We start from the raw sequence: 18,097 nt of genomic DNA on the forward strand, positions 1-18,097 counted from the left end.
GTGTAGCTTTCTCTGTATGCTTCTACCTTTACAAGCCTTCCAGGGCTGGTTGCTGAGAAGCATCCCCACAGCATGATGCTGCCCCCATGCTTCACTGTGGAAAATTTTGCTTGTGGTGACGTGCAGCGTTTGGTGTCAGCCAAACATAGCATCTTGTCTGATGGGCAAAAAAGCCATCAATCAAGCCATCTTCGGTCTCGTCAGACCGAAGGACTGTCTTCCACTTCAATGTGGATTCTCCCACATGCCTCAGAAAACTGTAACTCTCCTTCTTGCATGGTAACTCAGTTTGTGCCTGATCTAGGCAGATTTACACATGTGCCATATTCCTTCCATTTCTTGATGATGGATTTAACTGAACTCCGGGGGATGTTCAGTGCCCTGGATTTTTTGTGTCCATCCCCTGACTTATACTTGTCAATAACCTTTGCTCTGTGCTGTTTGAAGTGTTCTTTTGTCTTCATGGTGTAATGGTAGCCAGGAATACTGATTAACCAGTGAGTGGACCTTCCAGACACAGGCGCATTTACACTACAATCCTTAAAAATATCAAAGACAATAGGATTTACACCCATGAAATACTGCAAATTCTTGTGTTTCACAATCTGATCATGTGTTTTTGCCTTTAAGATATTGAAAAGCATGCTGCTTCTTAATCATATGTTGGATGACAACATTAAACAATGCATACATGAGTGAGGATGGCAGTTATGTCACATATTCCTGTATTGAACCATTTGTGACCAAAATTAGCATTAACTTTTTCTTATATTATTTAGATTTATGTCCCCATAAACTGGGATTTTTGTGTGAACTTCTGCATGCTGTAAAAATGGGTCTATAAAGATTGTTTGAATCTACAGTGCATAAGAGAGAATTTACAGCCTGAAAGTGTTCACAGTGCACGTGTTTCCACAGCACCATGTTAGCTGAGACATTAAGGGCATAACGTTGTGGCACTTCAACTTCCTATCTCATATCCTGCCTAAAAAGCTGCCTGAGCTAAATTTAGCGTATGCATTTATTTCAGACTATTGATAAAACCCCTGTGTCTGCTCCGTCTGAGTCCTTATGGCTGAGTAAATGTCAGGCTTAGTCAGATGTTCCACTCAAAGAGGGCTCTTTCCTCTCGTATGGGCAGCTTAAACACAGGAGGCCTCAAAGCTCAGATTTTTTACCCTCACACAAAAACAAACACACAGACACAGCAGAAAGTGAATGAAGAAACCTGAGAGAAGCGTATAATAAAACCAACAACTTCCACCCATCCATCCATGCGCCTGTATCTTTGGATGTGTACTCTCCACAGGAACACACAAAAGCAAACAGACACTCAGACACACAAAAACACACACGCAGCCTTCATTAAACGGTGTTAGTGCGAACACCTGCCCTCCCTTCTCCTGCTGCTGATGCAAATATACACAGCTACTCCCTCACTGGGGCACAGTTGCACTATTAAATACTTATTGCATTTAAAATGAACAGTGAGGCATTGTGGCAAATATTTACTGGTGTAAGGGAGTGCTGATGATGGTTCTGTCTCTGGTACACCAGGTCCCAGCTACAGGGCTGAAGTCAATGATTATTTTTCTCATTGATCAAAGGAAACTCTGATGTTTTAGAAAGGGGCTTATTTGATTTTCCAAAAAGGATGAAATGACAAGACAGATAAAGCTTTCACGTTTGTAAGCAGTGTGCTCCTACAGTAAGCAGCCTCTTAAACAACCATCTTGACTCTTTAAAAAGTAAATGTTAAAAAGCAGTAATACTGCAAGTTGTCCTGACTTGTGTAATGCAATTATCATGTAATCAAATATTTAACTTATTTTCTTTAAAAAGAGTTACAGAACTCTAAACTGATTTTCCTAACAGTCTGACTTCAGTCCATGATTCCTCACAGATGTGCTTATGAAGGTAACAAGGATGAAAGTTAGCTGGCCATTGAAGAAGAAGGTGAAAATGCAAGAAGTGGCAATGAAAAAATACATTTTAAATGTAAACTTTTACTTTTTAAGCATTTTATTTACATCAGTTATTTAGATATTATGATGCAACATATTAAGACTGTTCAGATGTATATCAATTCATGCAGAGTTGTTGTATCATGATTTCATTAGTATTGGGGGCAATGTATCAAGTATTGTATTTCATTGCATCTTATAGTCAGAATGATGTTGCCAAGACTGTTAATAAGTATAAAGAATTTGTCTTAGTCTTTGATGAAAAACAATACTAGGGGTGGGTAAAAATATCGATTAATCGATGCATCGCAATATTTCCTCCCCCAATTCAATATCAATTCAGCAAATCCTCTGAATCGATTCACCTCCTGGCCAGTGGGGGTCGCTGCACGTGTGATTCGCATTGTATGGATGGAGGCCGCACTTGACCAAACAACAACTAACCATAACCATGTTATGTGAGGTTTATCACAATTTTAAACAGATTTTTGACTGAGTTTTCAGTTAACTGCCTGAAATAAGGTCTGTGGTGAACACAAGCTCAAGATATTTTAACGCTCTATCCCACGACATAAAATACATCTGAAAAGTGCCCCACCTTTGAATTGTATATTTTCACATCTTAATAAAGACGGTTGCTAAAGCACAGCTGACTAGAATGGCAACTGAACCTGTCACTAACTCCTATCCTCAGTTGATGACACTAAATTTGGTCGACTGTGTTGTAGTTCAATATAGCATGACCATTCAAAATAATAAGATATGATAAGATAAGATACATACAATACAATAGTATGGATTCAATATGATACAACACAATATATATTACAGTTTGATACGATGCAGTACGATAGGATTCAATAAACTTGATACAAAACAAATTCTACATATAGTTTCGTATCACAGGTGCCATTCTCTCCACTTGAAACAAGAAAAATAGCTATATTATGTCATACTTGGGGGTGGGGCATCATGTGGCCAGCCTGCAATGCTGTTAACACGTGGATTTTAAACTCCAATACTTATGCTTACAAGCTATCATGTTCTTCATCAAGTCATTATTGTAAATTGACAAATAAGAAAAAAAAAGAAAAGGGTTATTTTGTTCTTCATATGTTTCAAAAGACTAGAGAAATGATCCTACTCAACAGCCTTAAGTGTTGGCTAATTCAGCTGGTAAGAGATAAAGTTAACTGTAAATATGATCAGTTAAACTTAACATACTATCATCTGATCATCATCTGATATTCATGATAATCTACTCTACTGAGTTTGTGGTGAAGAGGAACACACAACAGTTCTTTGGCTTTGGGGTTAATCTTTTTTTTTCCACCCTCAACACTGAAAGAATCTGCCGTTTTGTGGGTGTTTAAGGCTTGTGGACGGTTTTCAGCCCTTTATGTAGTATCTATGCTACATATGAAGGCTGGTTTGTATACATAATGAATTTACATTCGATGCTAGACTAGACTGTTTTTTTGTAATTGCACTAAGAATAATCTAGTGTTTCTCCCTTTTATATCGCATCATGACACTGGTAAAACTACATTTAATCTTGTTGTATACCGACATTAAATGATGGAAATAACCCTTTAGGGTGAGGTAAGTTTTCTCACTGCAGCTTTAAATATGCAAGACAGACATAAGACTAATTAGATTGGTATTGATTTTTTCCTCTTACTTGTTGCAGGTAGGCAACATTGCCAGAATGTTGAAACCACTCACCATCTTTTAGGCCATCAGCTGATTATTATATCTTTAAAATACCAGAAAAATCTCAAGCTCTCGGGTTGCATTGTGTTGTCCTAAAACTTCCAATGATCCATAGCATGAATAAATTCAATTCAAAGCATTTAAGACTAAGAAGAGTGCTCACATTTTTTCTTTTTGGAAAAAGCTTCATCAGCAAGTTTTTCTTTTTTTGCATTTAAGATTTTATTTCATTTTTTTAAATAGGACTTATCTATGGTATACATTTGGATCTGACATCCAAAAAAGGACACTAGCATACCATGTTAAAATTCTTCAGCTTGATACAAAGCATCAAACAATTGAATGTTTATTCTTGTATGCTAGAACAACTTGAAGACGACTGGTATCGCCTCTAGGCATGGATTCTACATTTGAGATTCTCGAGATCTCAGGAAATGTTCTTGTTATTGATGGACACCTGCATTAATACAGCAATACCTGAAGAAAATATCTGAATATTTCAAATTATTCCAGAAAAACATCATAAAAATGTAAAAATATGGATGTATATCTTCTTATTGCTTCACTTAAAGCCAACTAAATGAAGGGCTTTTAATTTTTGCACAGTGGAGCGCCTTGTTTTTTCCCCCTTTTGAGATACTGCTGAATATCAGAGTCAGACTGAACACTGTAAAAAGTATTCTTGAACGTTCCCTTAACATCCTCTGCTCATTTTTTCAAAGCTGTATTTTAGTTTTAGTAGAAAATCTGTGGAAAAACTGAAGGTAGAAATTATTGATCGGGTCATCGGTCGTTCATCCTGGCTACCAACGGCGCTACTGCTGGACGAACAAAAGATTTTGCACCCCAGAAACCACAGAGAACATGATGTACCAAAGTCAGATAGACAGTGAAAATAGGCTACCAATCCCTTTGATGGGTTATAAAAGCAGATGTTGAATCATTTTTGCTGGTTATGTTAAAACCCAACAAGTCTAATGATCCTAAACAGCTTAAAAACCTATGTGAGCTTAGGAGGAGTTATTTATTTATAGCTGTTGGAATATAGGTTAGGTTTGGAAGTTTGGTGTGCAAAATGTCTTCTCTAATGTAGCTTAAGTGGATGTTATTGTCTCAGCAATGCCTGACTTGGCCAGACAAACAGGCCAGAGATAAAGAGATCAGAGCAAAGAGGACAAAAGTACAAGATGTCCAAGTGCTGTTGAATCACCAGCTCAGGAGTGAATCTTTTCTCTCTCTAAGCATCCATTGCCACACTTTCTTTTCAGCGTGAATCTGGCCTATTGCTACACCATTCTCTCACTTTCTGTCCTCGCTCTCAGCTGAATGTGCTTTTTGACACTCTTCCTCCCCCTCTCTCGCTTCAGAGACGGACTCTCTCACCTGAAATTAAACACAAGGCCAGGTGCCGCTCTCAAACAACCATCTGTTCGCCCCTGCCTGACTTCTTTCTCCATTTTTTTTTCTTTTCCATTGTTAGCAGGGAGAAAAAGATCCGTATAATAGCGAGGGGAAGAGGGAAAAAAGCCTTAAGAACGACTCTTACTTTCCAGAGAGCTTGAAAAAAAAAGGAGTGCTGAGTGTTAATGACATCATTCAGCTCTGTACTTTCAGGTGTGCTTTCATTCTCTCCCCTCAGTCCCATAATTGCTTTCATGTTATTTCTTTTGTATTGCCTCGGCCATGAGATGCCAAAGTTAATTATTCTTTGGTGGTGCAGGTGCAATTAGATGACAATTACACCACAGCTGGTAGCAGGGGTGGGAAGCAGTTCTTGTCTGTGTGGGCGTGAACGCAGCTAATAAGATGGTTTTCGTCTTTTGGGGGAGGGCCAGGAAGGATTGAGGAGGGTTGGGGTTCGCTTGTTCCACACAGCTTTAGAGGTAAGAGGTTGTGAAGACGAGAGCCGCTGGGGTAGAAACACAACAGAAGAAGAGGGCTTTAGCCGTGGGGGCCATCGGGCCCTGCTGATCCCCTACGAGAGGTCAGGAAGGTCACCCTACTGTCACGCTAACAATGGGATTTCTTTTGTCGCCAGCCTAATACCAGACAAACTGATTCTATATACACCAGTAACCCCCACCTGCCACTACAACACTGTCCCAGTGAGGAATAATCCATGTCTGCCCTCAACTAGTCTAATCATGGAGTAAAGGTCTGGATGTATCCTGGTTCAACATTAAAAAAAATGATAAAGTTTGTGCTTTATCTACTTTTTTCTTTGTGTGCTTTTTTAGTTATTTTAGTAAAATTACTAAAAACACTGGAAGAGTTATTCACTTAAATGCCCAAGTGAAGTGAAACAACAGTAGTGTGTAGCACTTTTAGGCATGTCTGGGCCAAAAATAGAGGCTGAAATGAGGCGTAGATGTGGCCAGTAAGCTGTCTGAGGATTGACACATGTGCTATGGATGTCTTTGCAAATTAGCAGGGACATGGGAAAATAATCTGTGAGGGGGTGGAGTAAGGGGTGGATGTGGTGAGTAAGCAAAGCCTAGTGAAGGGGTTCTTAACTGGGTGATCGGGACCCAAAAACGGGTCCCAAAGCCATTTTCAGTAGGTTGTGGCTATATGCTTGGAAAAAAGATATGTGGCGAAAAAGTCTCTGATGTGCTTTTATTGTGAAGGATATGTCTTCAACACTTTGTTCCATTACATATTTTATTTCATTTCAAGTCCAATCTGCATCATTTTCAGTAAAAACAATTTCCTATGATTGCAAAATATAAGAAATTCAGGTTGTGGTTTTTCCTTAAGGAAACTGTAGTGGGTCCTGGCACTAGACCAGCTGAGAACCACTGGCCTAGGGGACCATCCAGTGTTAATGTTGACAGCTATTTCTAATTTTAGTCTCAGTCTTAGCCTTTCAATTAAATGCCTTTAAATTTTAGTCTAGTTTGAGTCCACAAAAGTCCTCACATTTTAGTCTTTACTTTTAGTCCAAGCATTTATTCTCTTGCCAAAATCTGGAACCAGACCACGGTACTGTGTTCTCTACACTCTGCCAAATTCAGGTCCCTGCTTTCTCCAGCTGAGAGGCAGAGGAGATGCAGATGCATTGTATTTTGATAGACTTACCTACAGGGGAGATATATCATGGATTTTAAATGTCTAACGAAAACTAAATTAGATTTTAGTCTTGTTTCAGTCGACCTGACAAAAACGAAACTTACTTTAAGTCATTTTTAGTCATCAAAGATCTATTTTTGGCTAGTCACAGTCTAGTCTTTCTAATGGAAAAAAATGTGTTGGCCATTGGGATGGGTAGTAGGGTTGCCTCAAACCCCGGTTGTGCTGCGGATGTCCCAAAGTCCCGAAAATTGCTGGCTGTCACCAGATGTATTACAAGGGGTGAAAAGACCCAGACAAAAGAGATGTCGTCAAGCTTGACCTTACCTGCCAAGCAACATACATGTATCAATGTTGACCCCCTCCACCACCACCACCTTTCCAGCCATGGGTCGTGGCATGACTTCTTAGCAACATACATGCCTAGAACTTATGCACATGACTGTCATTTCCTAATAAAATTTACTTCTGACAAAAAGGTCAAATTTGAAAATGTTGTCTCTTCGCTAAAGGGGTTCTACTACATTTTATGTTCTATAACTGTGTAACTTAAGTTTTCTAATAACATAGAAAAAGAAAAATTGTCTAAAATAGATGAGTGTCTGAGGTGACACCATTAAATTTCTTATTTCTTTCAAACAAAAGTCTTGAACTGCTCAAACCATTATGATAGTTTTCAATCACAAAAGACAATGAGAAGTTGAGATAACTAAACTTCAGAACATACTGAGTTCTGCGAGTAAATACAAAGAATATTTCAAATGAAGGTAAAGACTGTAAGCCAAAATCAATAAGCAGATTTATGCTTGTATTTACAGTTTCAGATATGGAGTTTTTTCTTTAAACAACAAAACATGTTGTCTGTGAAATAAAAAAGGCAATTATGTCCACGTCGCCATCTTCCTGTGTCATCTTTGCACCAAAAATAAAAAAATAATTATCACTTATAATTATCTTTGAAAGCTGGAACCAAGAAAGTTTGGTGTTTTACAAAAATAATGACTTAATTTGATGAAAACTCTTGGTGCTTCTGTCTCCTAAAACAGTCGTTCTCAACTTGTTGATCAGGAACCAAAAGTGGGTCGCGGGGCCCTTTTAAGTGGGTTACAAATGTGTTCCTGGAAACAAAACTGTTCCAAAAAGTCAATGAAACTCTTTTAAAACATGCTGGTTTTGTCCTTCCTCTAAGAGTTTTAACTGCCAATTATTTACTTAAATAATAGAATAGTGCAAAATAATTTACTTTGGGTTTTTGGACTGTTGGTTGCTTGTGGGAATTGTTGCTAACCTTTTCAATCAAAAAGAGACTGAGTGATTTAACAATACAGAAACAACAGTAGGCCACAGCCCCACGCTGTTGCTATCTTTCTCCCTCCCCTCTCAAAAACTGTGGTCACGAGCCGCCATTCAGCATGGAGGGAAAAAAGAAGTGAATGATGTGGATTTCACCAAAAATAACCAAAAGGAAACAAACAGGGGTAAAGCCCTGTTAGTAAAAGAGGAAGCAGCAGCAAGGCTAGGAGCACACTCTGTCTCAGTAATTCCTCGCCTTGTCGCCTTGTCTCTCATACAGCGGGTTATTATAGAGACGCGGCTGTCATGTCATATTTAGCTCTGGAAATGTCATTTGGCAGCACACCTGCTGCCTGGCTATGCTAATAAAGCTAGGTTTAACTTTGATTAGAATTCAGAGGGAGAGATGGATGGAGAGAGGGGAGAGAAGGGGAGAGAGAGAGAGAGAAACATCAGAGAGAATAAGAACTGGCAAAGTCACTCCAGCAGCGAGCCTCGTAGCTGTCTGTTTGGACCCGTGACATGTTGCAGGATGACTCATGCCTTAACTGGATGGATATGTCTGGATGCATCACATATGAAACATAAGAGGGAGAGCAGCCTCTGACCTTTATTCCAGCATATCAGCTAAAGGGTGGAGTCAGGCCCTGCTTGTCAAACTCAGTTAATTTTCTTATGTCGCTGTGTGTTTCCATGCGTTCACATAGCCCAGCACGCCATTTATCCTGCTCCCGTTTTATATATATAGAATATGAGCTGTTGAGGATGTGGAAAAAACAGTAACACACTCACCCCCGGTAGTGTCTTCTGCTCGTGCAGTGCATTCTGGGCTTTGAGGGCAGATTCACGTGCACAGTATGTCAGGAAGGCACATCCTAAAGACAAAAGGTAGAAATTAGGCTGAGAAAAATAAACAATATGTGATCGCATTGTTCACTACTGTGGGACAACACAGGGTGTGGTAAATAAAACAAAATAAAAGGGTGCATATTTGCTTTAACTCAAAGTATCTTTGTCTATCTGCTGTTCTACATCAATGCCTGTGTTTAGGGTCCTTCTGAATCCAAAAAGCCTCTTTATCGTCTCTAAACTGAAACTACATTGGGTATGTATTTCCACATGTACAAGGTCGACCATAAGGGGGGACAAAGGGGAGAGCTTCTGGGGCCCAGCCAAATGAGGGGCCCTTGGAGGTCAGATATATCACGGTCCATTGTAAAGTTAAGCTGTGATATCCATATTTTATTCTGAATCTGAAAAACCACTCTGATTAAAGCAAAAAAAGATTAATTGTTATTTATATATTTATGCTGCAGTAGCCTTTTACAAAATGTAAAACTATTTTCTGAAAAACAGAAATACCTTTTTCAGGGAATGTTAACAATGTGCATGGGCACACTGAATTAAACCAAAGTAATGTCAGACTTCATCGCTAGGCCAGGATTTTTACAAATGTTAGGATGCCAGGTAATTTAGAAGAAGCAACTGTGGCAACTTTAAGGGGAAAAAGCGAAATAGTTGTGAAAAGTAGCAAAAATGGGTAGCAAAACGTAGTGAAAAGCAGTTAAAAGGTGGAGAAATTGGGCCAAAACATGGCAAAAACATTGGTTAAAAGAGGCAAAATTGATGACAGTCGGCACTAATTGGTTAAGGTGGCATTTTCACTGAGTTTTTCAGTGGCCCAGCTTGCACGTGTATATGGGTGGATGCTAATGAACTTTGTCTATGTGTGGTTCACATATACGCTAGCTTGCTCGTGCTTGTTAGCTAATTGCCGTTACATCAAGAATTTAAACATTTTTATAGTTATTTTTAAAAAAAGACACTTATCATCTAGTTGTCCTCGTTTGAATTAGAACACTATATATGAGATAGGTCTACACTGTGGCCCTAACTGTGGCCCCAGGCCTGTTTTCAACGGGTCAGCAGCAAATTAAAAAAAAAAAAACAAAGAAGAAGAAAAAAACAATAGGAGGAAGAAAAGAATTATGGCTTGCATTAAAACACCAGACTTCTGCTTGACTGTATTGTACGCCCTGTTTTTGTCACAGAGCAGTGCTGCTGTGTTGACTGGGTAAACAAAGATTTTGACCAAAAGAATTTATTGTCATGTTTTTTTAAAGACTTAATTAAGATGACAATGTCAGTGGTAAAAAAAACACTGACAACCACGATTATAACAATATTGCGTATCCTAACACCCTGAAGAATAAAGGTGAATAGCTACATGAATAGCGGTCGTGTGCTCTGTTATCTGCCAAGTCAAATCATTGCCCACTATAAATCTTAGAATTACAACACTCCTATAAAGTTCAGAAACTTTGTGTAGTTTTGTGTCTGAATGTGTAGATGAGCCGTTCTGCTGCGTGGAAAGTCATTCTCAGTCCAGGAGCAGAGATAGTGGTGGGTGCTGGCAAAAATCCCTGACGGTGACTGACTTTTGTTTTGTTAGCTATTAATGGAAAAGCTGTTAGCTTGACTTTAACTACTTAGCATATCTCAACCTTTACTGACTTAGGTGAAGTATATCAAAACGGCCTAGTCATCCTTATATTTTTCTGTATGTGTCCCTCAGTGAAATAAAGTTTGGACACCTCCTAAATGTCATTGCTATGTTATGATCATTCAAATGAGGATCGCTTTCACACTCATAAAAAAAAAGAAATTGAACTCTTGCTGGAGAGTCATCTGTTTACATCATAGTAGTCAAATGCTAATTTTCTAACAGCATTAATTTCAGAATTTCTACAGTTAATTGTGATTAATCTTGTAATTTGTTGCATTTTTAAGTTCCATTATTTTGCATTTAAATCTACTTTTGTTTCATTTAAAATTTTTGTACTATCTCTACCTTTGGGACATTGACTTCCTGTATTATTTTGAAAGAAAATAAGGATCTTCTGGTAAATCAAAGATTATGATAGAACTTCACCACAGAAATATAAGGAAACATTAGAAAGAAAAAGGTTTATAGCTGCAGGGGCTCAACCAAAGTGTGATAAAAGGCACAATAAAACATGGTTAATGCAATTTTTAAAACATAATCCCACTCTTTAATCGCAATGCAATTAATGCATTAATGCCAACAGACCTCCTTTATTTTCAGCTGTTTTATCAACTGTTTTGAATTTCTGATTATTTTCCATCTGTGGCTTTGCTGTGAAGTACTTTAGGCTGCATGCTTTTATGTGTGAAAGGTGCTACAGAAACAAAGTTGAGGCAAGTTGTTTACATTTATCTGTTTTTCTCATTAATTGCAATAAATTCAGACTCTTGCTGCATGTTTATAGTGAACTCCCAGCCCAGATAATGCTTAAACTTAGATTACAGATCTGTGCTTTTAATCAATTAAAGAGTTCTTCTGATTAACCATTGCTTTGCAAATAATTAATCTCAATCAATAACCTATACACTGATGATTTGACAAGGATTGCATTACAGGCAGATCTAATAATGTTAGAAATAAACAAACTGAGTTAAGAAGCTTCCAAACAGCATTAGGACTGTTAACAAGACTTTGAAACAGCAACGTGGATTTAAATTAAACCAGAAAGGTTTGATTTAAAGTCATAGATGCTGACAGACACAATAGTAGGAGGGCCTAGGGCTTATAGCCTACTTATTAATCAATCTTAGATGGTGCTGATCTTTTGGATAATAAAATTAAGAGTAAAAATCATTTCTGGCATGCGTTCCTAACATATTTACGAAGCCACCATGGACGGCTGAGGGATGTCACTAGTGCAAAAATGCATTAATCATTTTTTCTCTTTTGTTTAATTAACTGAAATTTTGGACAGCATTGTTTTAAATATTTGATTTGTATGCTTTAATACGGTCAGAGTCCGCAATTCTAAGTTGTTTTTTAATCGTCTTAATTGGCCATGTGCCCCAACAGCCTGCAGGCAGAAACATGCTGCATGAGATTATTGTCCTTGTATAAATCTGCTGTTTGATGTGCATGCTTTGTTTAACAGTTTTAGGTCAGCATATGTTTAAACTCTCCAAAAAAAAAAAGCCTTAAACTGGGCCATGTTTAATTTGCATGAAACAGAACATGAAATTAGAAAAGTAAAGAAACCTGATTTTTGGTTGGTATTGGTCCCAGTAGTAGCAGCAGAGGAGATCTATGGGATTAATAACTCATAATACCTGGAGAGTGTTCAGACACAAGCAGCCTAAGTGAGTATTTAATATCACGCTGGTCAAACTAAATGTATGCAGTTCCACATAATAGAGAAAGGCCTTCATTAACCTTTAGGGCTCCTGAAAATCATGAATATGTAAATGTATGCAGAATAGGTGTTATAGGTGTTAGAGGACTGATAGCACCTGGCCTATACGTCTCCCAAATGACGGATGGTTTATGCCGGTTTATAAAAGCCTTTGTTTTCTGCTCAGAGATTTGCATTAGAAATGACAGAAAGGATCATTGTTTAGCCCGGATCTCTTTAAAGCAGCTTCAGCCCATCTGTCAAACGGGAATCTAAATGTGTGGAGACTTTATATCCAAAAAATGAGAAGCATGTTCGCCATTTGACTAGGAGTGGTAGTAGTGGGTGACACTTACTCTACAAATTTCACCCCAGGAGATAAATTATGAGCTGACAAAATACTTTTGGTGAGATTAATATTACACACCTGCTTCTCTGATTATGATAATGTGGTGGAAAGCAATCTAAAATATAGATGTATTCATATTTTTATAATAGCACCTTAGTTGTGAATTACATCACTGCAAGTAAAATCCCTTCTCCTTCAGTGGACTACATTATGCCACTCTCTTCTTTGAAAGGAGGCCTACCTGGAGTAACCACCAGGCCCTTGAAAGGTTCAGTGAATGGGCCCTCCCCAGATGTGAGTTAATGATACAGGATCAGTAGCTCTGGTTTCTCTCCAGGCTAACATTTACCACCCTAATTGGCCCAGCTCAGATCTGGTATTGGAGCTGTAAAACATTCTTAAGATTTCTAATCAAGCATCCTAACATCTATTCAAGTCTTGACTTGACTTTACACTGACATAACTAGCCCAAGAGCAAAGTTAAATGGGCCTGTCCACCTAAGTTACAAAAAAGCCTCATACCATTTTAAGAAGAGGGGGTTTATATATTGAAGTAGTCCGTTTTTACTGAAGCAACAATAAATAAAAGCTGTATGTTTATAACTTTATGAAGTGCTGGTTAATATTCTGATAAAAATACAATTTGGATACCAGTGCTTCAGAATCTAAAAAGGGCCTTTCCATGTGACTGGGCCCCAGAAAGATTCTCTCTCAGGGCGCAGATGGCCTAGTGGTTTAAGGTGCGCCCCATGTACTCGGTTGGCTCAGGTTTGACTCAGGCCTGTGGCACTTTCCCCCATGTCTCTCCCCAGCCCTCTCATCCCTGTTTCTGATTCTGTGCACTATCCTCCTCTGTCAATATAGGCATAAAAAGCCCAAAAATAAATCTTAAAAAAAAGAAAGATCCCCTCTCATGGGCAGCATTAATCATTTTACAAGTTTGACAGTCATCTTACGTGTAATTCATGGCATGATTCAAATGGATCAATACAATGTTACTGCCATTATATTTATGCAACAAGGTCTAACTTTGGTTCCAAAAAGGGCTGGGGCTTCACTCCAGTAATCATAGTTGATTTAAAGGGAACCCCACATATTCAGACATGTCCTGCTTAAATGAGCATTAGTGTCCTTAATATAACTGTTGTACGTAGAATTACACTGGATTGATACAGTTTAAGAAAATTCAAAAAGTAGCAAGACAGTCTAGCCGCAGACCATTTATTTCTGACAGGCACTCTCACTATCGTTCATCTGAACGCCATATATCTCTATATATCTAAATAAATACACGCTAATACTTCTGAAATAAAATCTGATTAATCTTCCATTTACGATTAGGGTAATGGTTAAAGTAAGCCGTTGGATAACAAAAGTTAAAGTTAAAAAATTGACTGCAAAACCTGATTATAAAATGTTTAATGAAGGCCAGTGAACAGTATGCTGACTGAGCTTGTCCTCCATAAAAACTTCCACACAGCTTATATCTCTATTAGCTGCATAAGCTACGTAGATAACAGATCTATGTAGCTAACCTAGCTAAAGCTAAGCTCACAAACCAGCTGCATAAGAAACATATCTAAGTTGCTATGTTAGCTTTGGCTACATTTGCTAAAGCTCACATTGCTTAAGCTAACTTAGCTATAGATAATGCATTTAGATAGCTAACATAGCAGCGTAGTTAGCATGGCAAAAGGTTAACCACAAAGCAGCTATGTAGGCTCTACGTTACCTATGTAGCCATGTTAGCTTTGGCAACATATGCTAAAGCTCGCGTTGCTTAACCCAACTTAGCTACATTGGCTAATGTAGTTAGTAAAGCTAACAAAGCTCAAGCGAACCTGAGCTCATGTAACTACTTTTAAAACAGATCAATGCATAATTTGTCCTCTGATCTTTTTTCCATTTCATTCATGAACTGTTTCTCAGACTATGATGTTTGCAGTGTCGTTATTTCATGATTATAACTGTCAGACTGTTTACAGATATAGATACATTTTCAAAAATAATTTCAATTGGAAATATGTTGTACCAGAATTTCCTGTCTGAGATATACAGTGTCTCAAATGTACGACCTACTCAAAAGTAGATGTATATGTATGCTATTGTGTTTAATGCACTCTGGTTAGCAATGGCAACTGGTTGCATTATTCCTCATTATTTCCTCTGTTCTCATCTTCAATAAAATCGCTCTCAGGGTAAAATCAGAAAGACTTTAACCTTGTGACATTACTAACCAGAATGCATTGCACAACAATGACACCCAACATCTGATTTTTCTTATTTTATCAAAATGTAGAAACCCAGATTGTTTCTTTGTCTAACATACACATAAAAGACACTACCGTTAATCTAAAAAAGCATCATGTCTTAATATGTAGCTCCTCTTAAAGTGAAACCTCCCAGAATAAATTGAAGGTTTTGAACATTATTCTTGTGTTTATATTCAATTTTATACAATGCTTAACATTGTTTTCAATCAGCATTAGCTTCCCGTGTGAGTGCATATTGATTATAGTTCAAGAGTGCATTAGCCGTTAATCTAAGAATCTCCTTGTCTCGTCCTCAGTCAGGACACTGAACTTTCTATTGCTTTTGAACTTTACATTGTCTGATACGTGGTGTTAATGGAAATAAAAGGGTTATTCGTTACCTATTATAATTTTGGCCAATTCTGGTCAGTGGTTGTTTTGACTTGAAACATCAGAGAGATGAATCTGATTCAGCAAATTCAAAGTATTTGGTGTGAATCACTCTTGGGTTTCCTATTGTGTGAGTCAAGGTTGACCAATATGTTAGTCTGACAAAAACTTTACCACCAGTCGTGAATCAGATTTCTGTCTTGCTGCTAAACAGGTTTTGGGTCATCAGCAAACTGAGGAACAGTTTAACCTCAATGATGTTTAGAGAGAGTAAAATCTTATCTTAAAGACATAATGAATATTCAATTTATAAAATTCTTCTTCTTAAGACAAATCCCATCATGGGAGCTCTTGGTCCTGCTCACCTTTATGCATCCCCGTGTACTTGTCCTTTATCACCGTCAGCTCGTAGATCTTTCCAAACTGCTCAAAGATGGGCTTCAGGTCCTTCTCCTCCAGGTTTCGGGGTATCTGCCCGATAAAAAGCTTGATTGCGTCAGGCTCCTTCATTGAGAAGTCTGGAGAGGAATAAACAAACACACATAGACAGAGCGAAGGAGGCAGTCAGGAGGAGCAGACAGGAGCCTGCCTGCGGGCTTAAATTCACACTGCACAGGAGGTGCAAACAGGAGGCCGGGGATGGAGGTGCAGATGGGAGGCTGAAATAATTATAGTTTCTACACCCTTGGAGATATGCACGTCTTGTCCTGGTGGTACATTTTAAGGACTTAAAACACAATAACAAACAGAGAAATGCTGAAATTACAATACACATCAATGTATGAGTATATATGGATGAATAAAATTAGTATTGGAGCAATTACAAGCTCGTTGTAACCTTTCACAGATACATTATAGTGGGTTTCATATGGACCCATACTATAAATTAATAGTGTAATTATGTTTTGGGTTAAATCTTATACATTTATACATATTTTTGGCATTATTTCTACAAATGAAGATATTAGTGTGTGTTTTATTAGGATAAAACGCTGAAAAAAAATCTTTTTAATTAGATGAAATTTATCTGCAATCTCATTACTTCCATCTAATTGGTAGAGCATTAACGTTCAGGATCAATTCCTATAATAAGTAGCTAAAACGTAATCATTTATACTCTTTACCTACGGTCAAACTGGTATGGGAAATACATGTGATGCTGTAGTAAATACACGAGTACACATGTAAACTCCTCCCTTGCTCTGAATTCGGTCGAGGCCGCCTATTTTCATACAGAAACATGACAGTGTGCATCTGCCTGTCAGCACAGCTGGAGACCAGCGCTCCCTTTGTCAAAACGTGGGTGACAACAACAATGACCCGAGCGTGATTTTACACATAAACAACAAAGAGTTAAAAGACAAAAAAGGGGGGAAGAAGAAGAAACATACCTGTGGTGCTGCTCGTGGCAAAGAATCGGCGTGATCAGAGGCTGCCTTTTCTTCTTCCCGCCGCTCTTGTTTTACTTACTGAAGCTCAATTATTCAGTTCATTTGTGTGCGTGAGCGTCTTTGAAATCCTGTAACAAGTTAGGCCTTTAAGACAGAAGTATCATCCAGCGACGGTCCTTTATTCGGCATGAGCTTCTTTTCTTGATCTGCCTGTTGTTTTCTGCTCTTTTCCTGACAGATGCTCCGTGTTTTTCCTCACCTAGTATAAAAATAAACAAATCTTCCTCTGGCTTTGCTGAATGAAGAGAGTTGTGATGGATGAATTTAGGCTTCCTTCAGTACACCGTGGGGAATTGGCAGTCTGGTTGCTCGTCCTCTCCTCTTCCCTCTCTCCCTCTGCCTGTGTGTGTGTATCTGTGAGTGTGTGTGTGTCTGTACTCCTTTGACGTCGTAAGCCGGTGTCTCCCTCCCTGTCCATCTCAGCTCCATCCCTCCTCCCCTGGGCTGTACGAGCCGTGATGTCTGCCGCCAGGGAGCGTCGCTAAATTACCAGCTCTGAGACAGCCGTACAGGAGAAGAGGAGGTGTAAAAACAGAACATATCATAAAGCCTGGCACACACGGAAGGATTTAAAAATCTTCACCGATTTTTCTTATGTGAAAGACCCACACATAGCAACTTATAATGACAGAATTAACAATTTTGTTCATACAGTGTGGCGTACACTGCACAAAATAACAGTTCAAAAATGACCATTATAGCACACCACACTCTTACACATTCATTCAACAACCAGTCTTCACTTTCAAAACTTTAAATCTCCATGGTCAAATGCCCCTTAAGAGTTAACATGTGGCTAGCTGTTAGCTACCTACTATATCGAAAGGTGTCTGGCTGCAGAACGTACATCTCTGACGCCCAAACTCACAGGCCATTCATCTGAGACAACTTATATCTCAGAAAAGGAAGTGCTGTAATTTGCCAGTACAACATATTTCCAATTTAAGTTTATTGTTTAAATTCAAGCTTATTCATAAACAAAGCCTGGTAGTTTCATTCATGAAATGACTAGCTTTAGCTAAAGCTAGCATAGCTCAAGAACTACGTAATAAACTACTACATAAGCCAATGTAGCGAAGTAAGCTTTTAGCAACCTGAGCATTAGCAAATGTAGCGACATAAGTAACATAACACAGCTTACACAGCTGCTTGCTGAACTTAGCTTTAGCTACAGTAGCTACATAGCTTCATTATCTATAGTTAAGTTCGCTTCAGCAATGTGAGCTTTAGCAAACATAAAGTTAACATAACTATGTAGATAATGTATCTACGTAGCTGCTTTGTGAACTTACCTTAAGCTACAGTTACTACACAGCGCTGTTATCTACTAAGTTAGCTTTAACAACATTAGCTTTAGCAAACAAAGTTAAAGCCAACACAACTACGTAAGTAACATAGATAC

At 38.4% G+C, this 18,097-nt stretch overlaps 1 protein-coding gene across 5 annotated transcripts in view; it reads right to left on the reverse strand.

Moving 5' to 3' along the window:
* The window catches only part of celf3a (cugbp, Elav-like family member 3a), a 55,213-nt gene extending 38,191 nt beyond the window's left edge, over positions 1-17,022 (reverse strand). For all 5 annotated transcript variants that reach the window (XM_041809678.1, XM_041809679.1, XM_041809675.1 and 2 more), the window contains exons 1-3: positions 16,636-17,022; positions 15,610-15,762; positions 8,832-8,914 (exon numbers count right to left, since the gene is read on the reverse strand). In XM_041809678.1, the coding sequence (XP_041665612.1) occupies positions 8,832-8,914; positions 15,610-15,754 (228 nt within the window). In that variant the 5' untranslated portion in view covers positions 15,755-15,762; positions 16,636-17,022. The remainder of the gene's footprint in view (positions 1-8,831; positions 8,915-15,609; positions 15,763-16,635) is intronic.
* Positions 17,023-18,097: the final 1,075 nt, after the last annotated feature.

Source organism: Cheilinus undulatus, linkage group 16, assembly GCF_018320785.1.
Source record: "Cheilinus undulatus linkage group 16, ASM1832078v1, whole genome shotgun sequence".
Classification (NCBI taxonomy): Eukaryota; Metazoa; Chordata; class Actinopteri; order Labriformes; family Labridae; genus Cheilinus; species Cheilinus undulatus.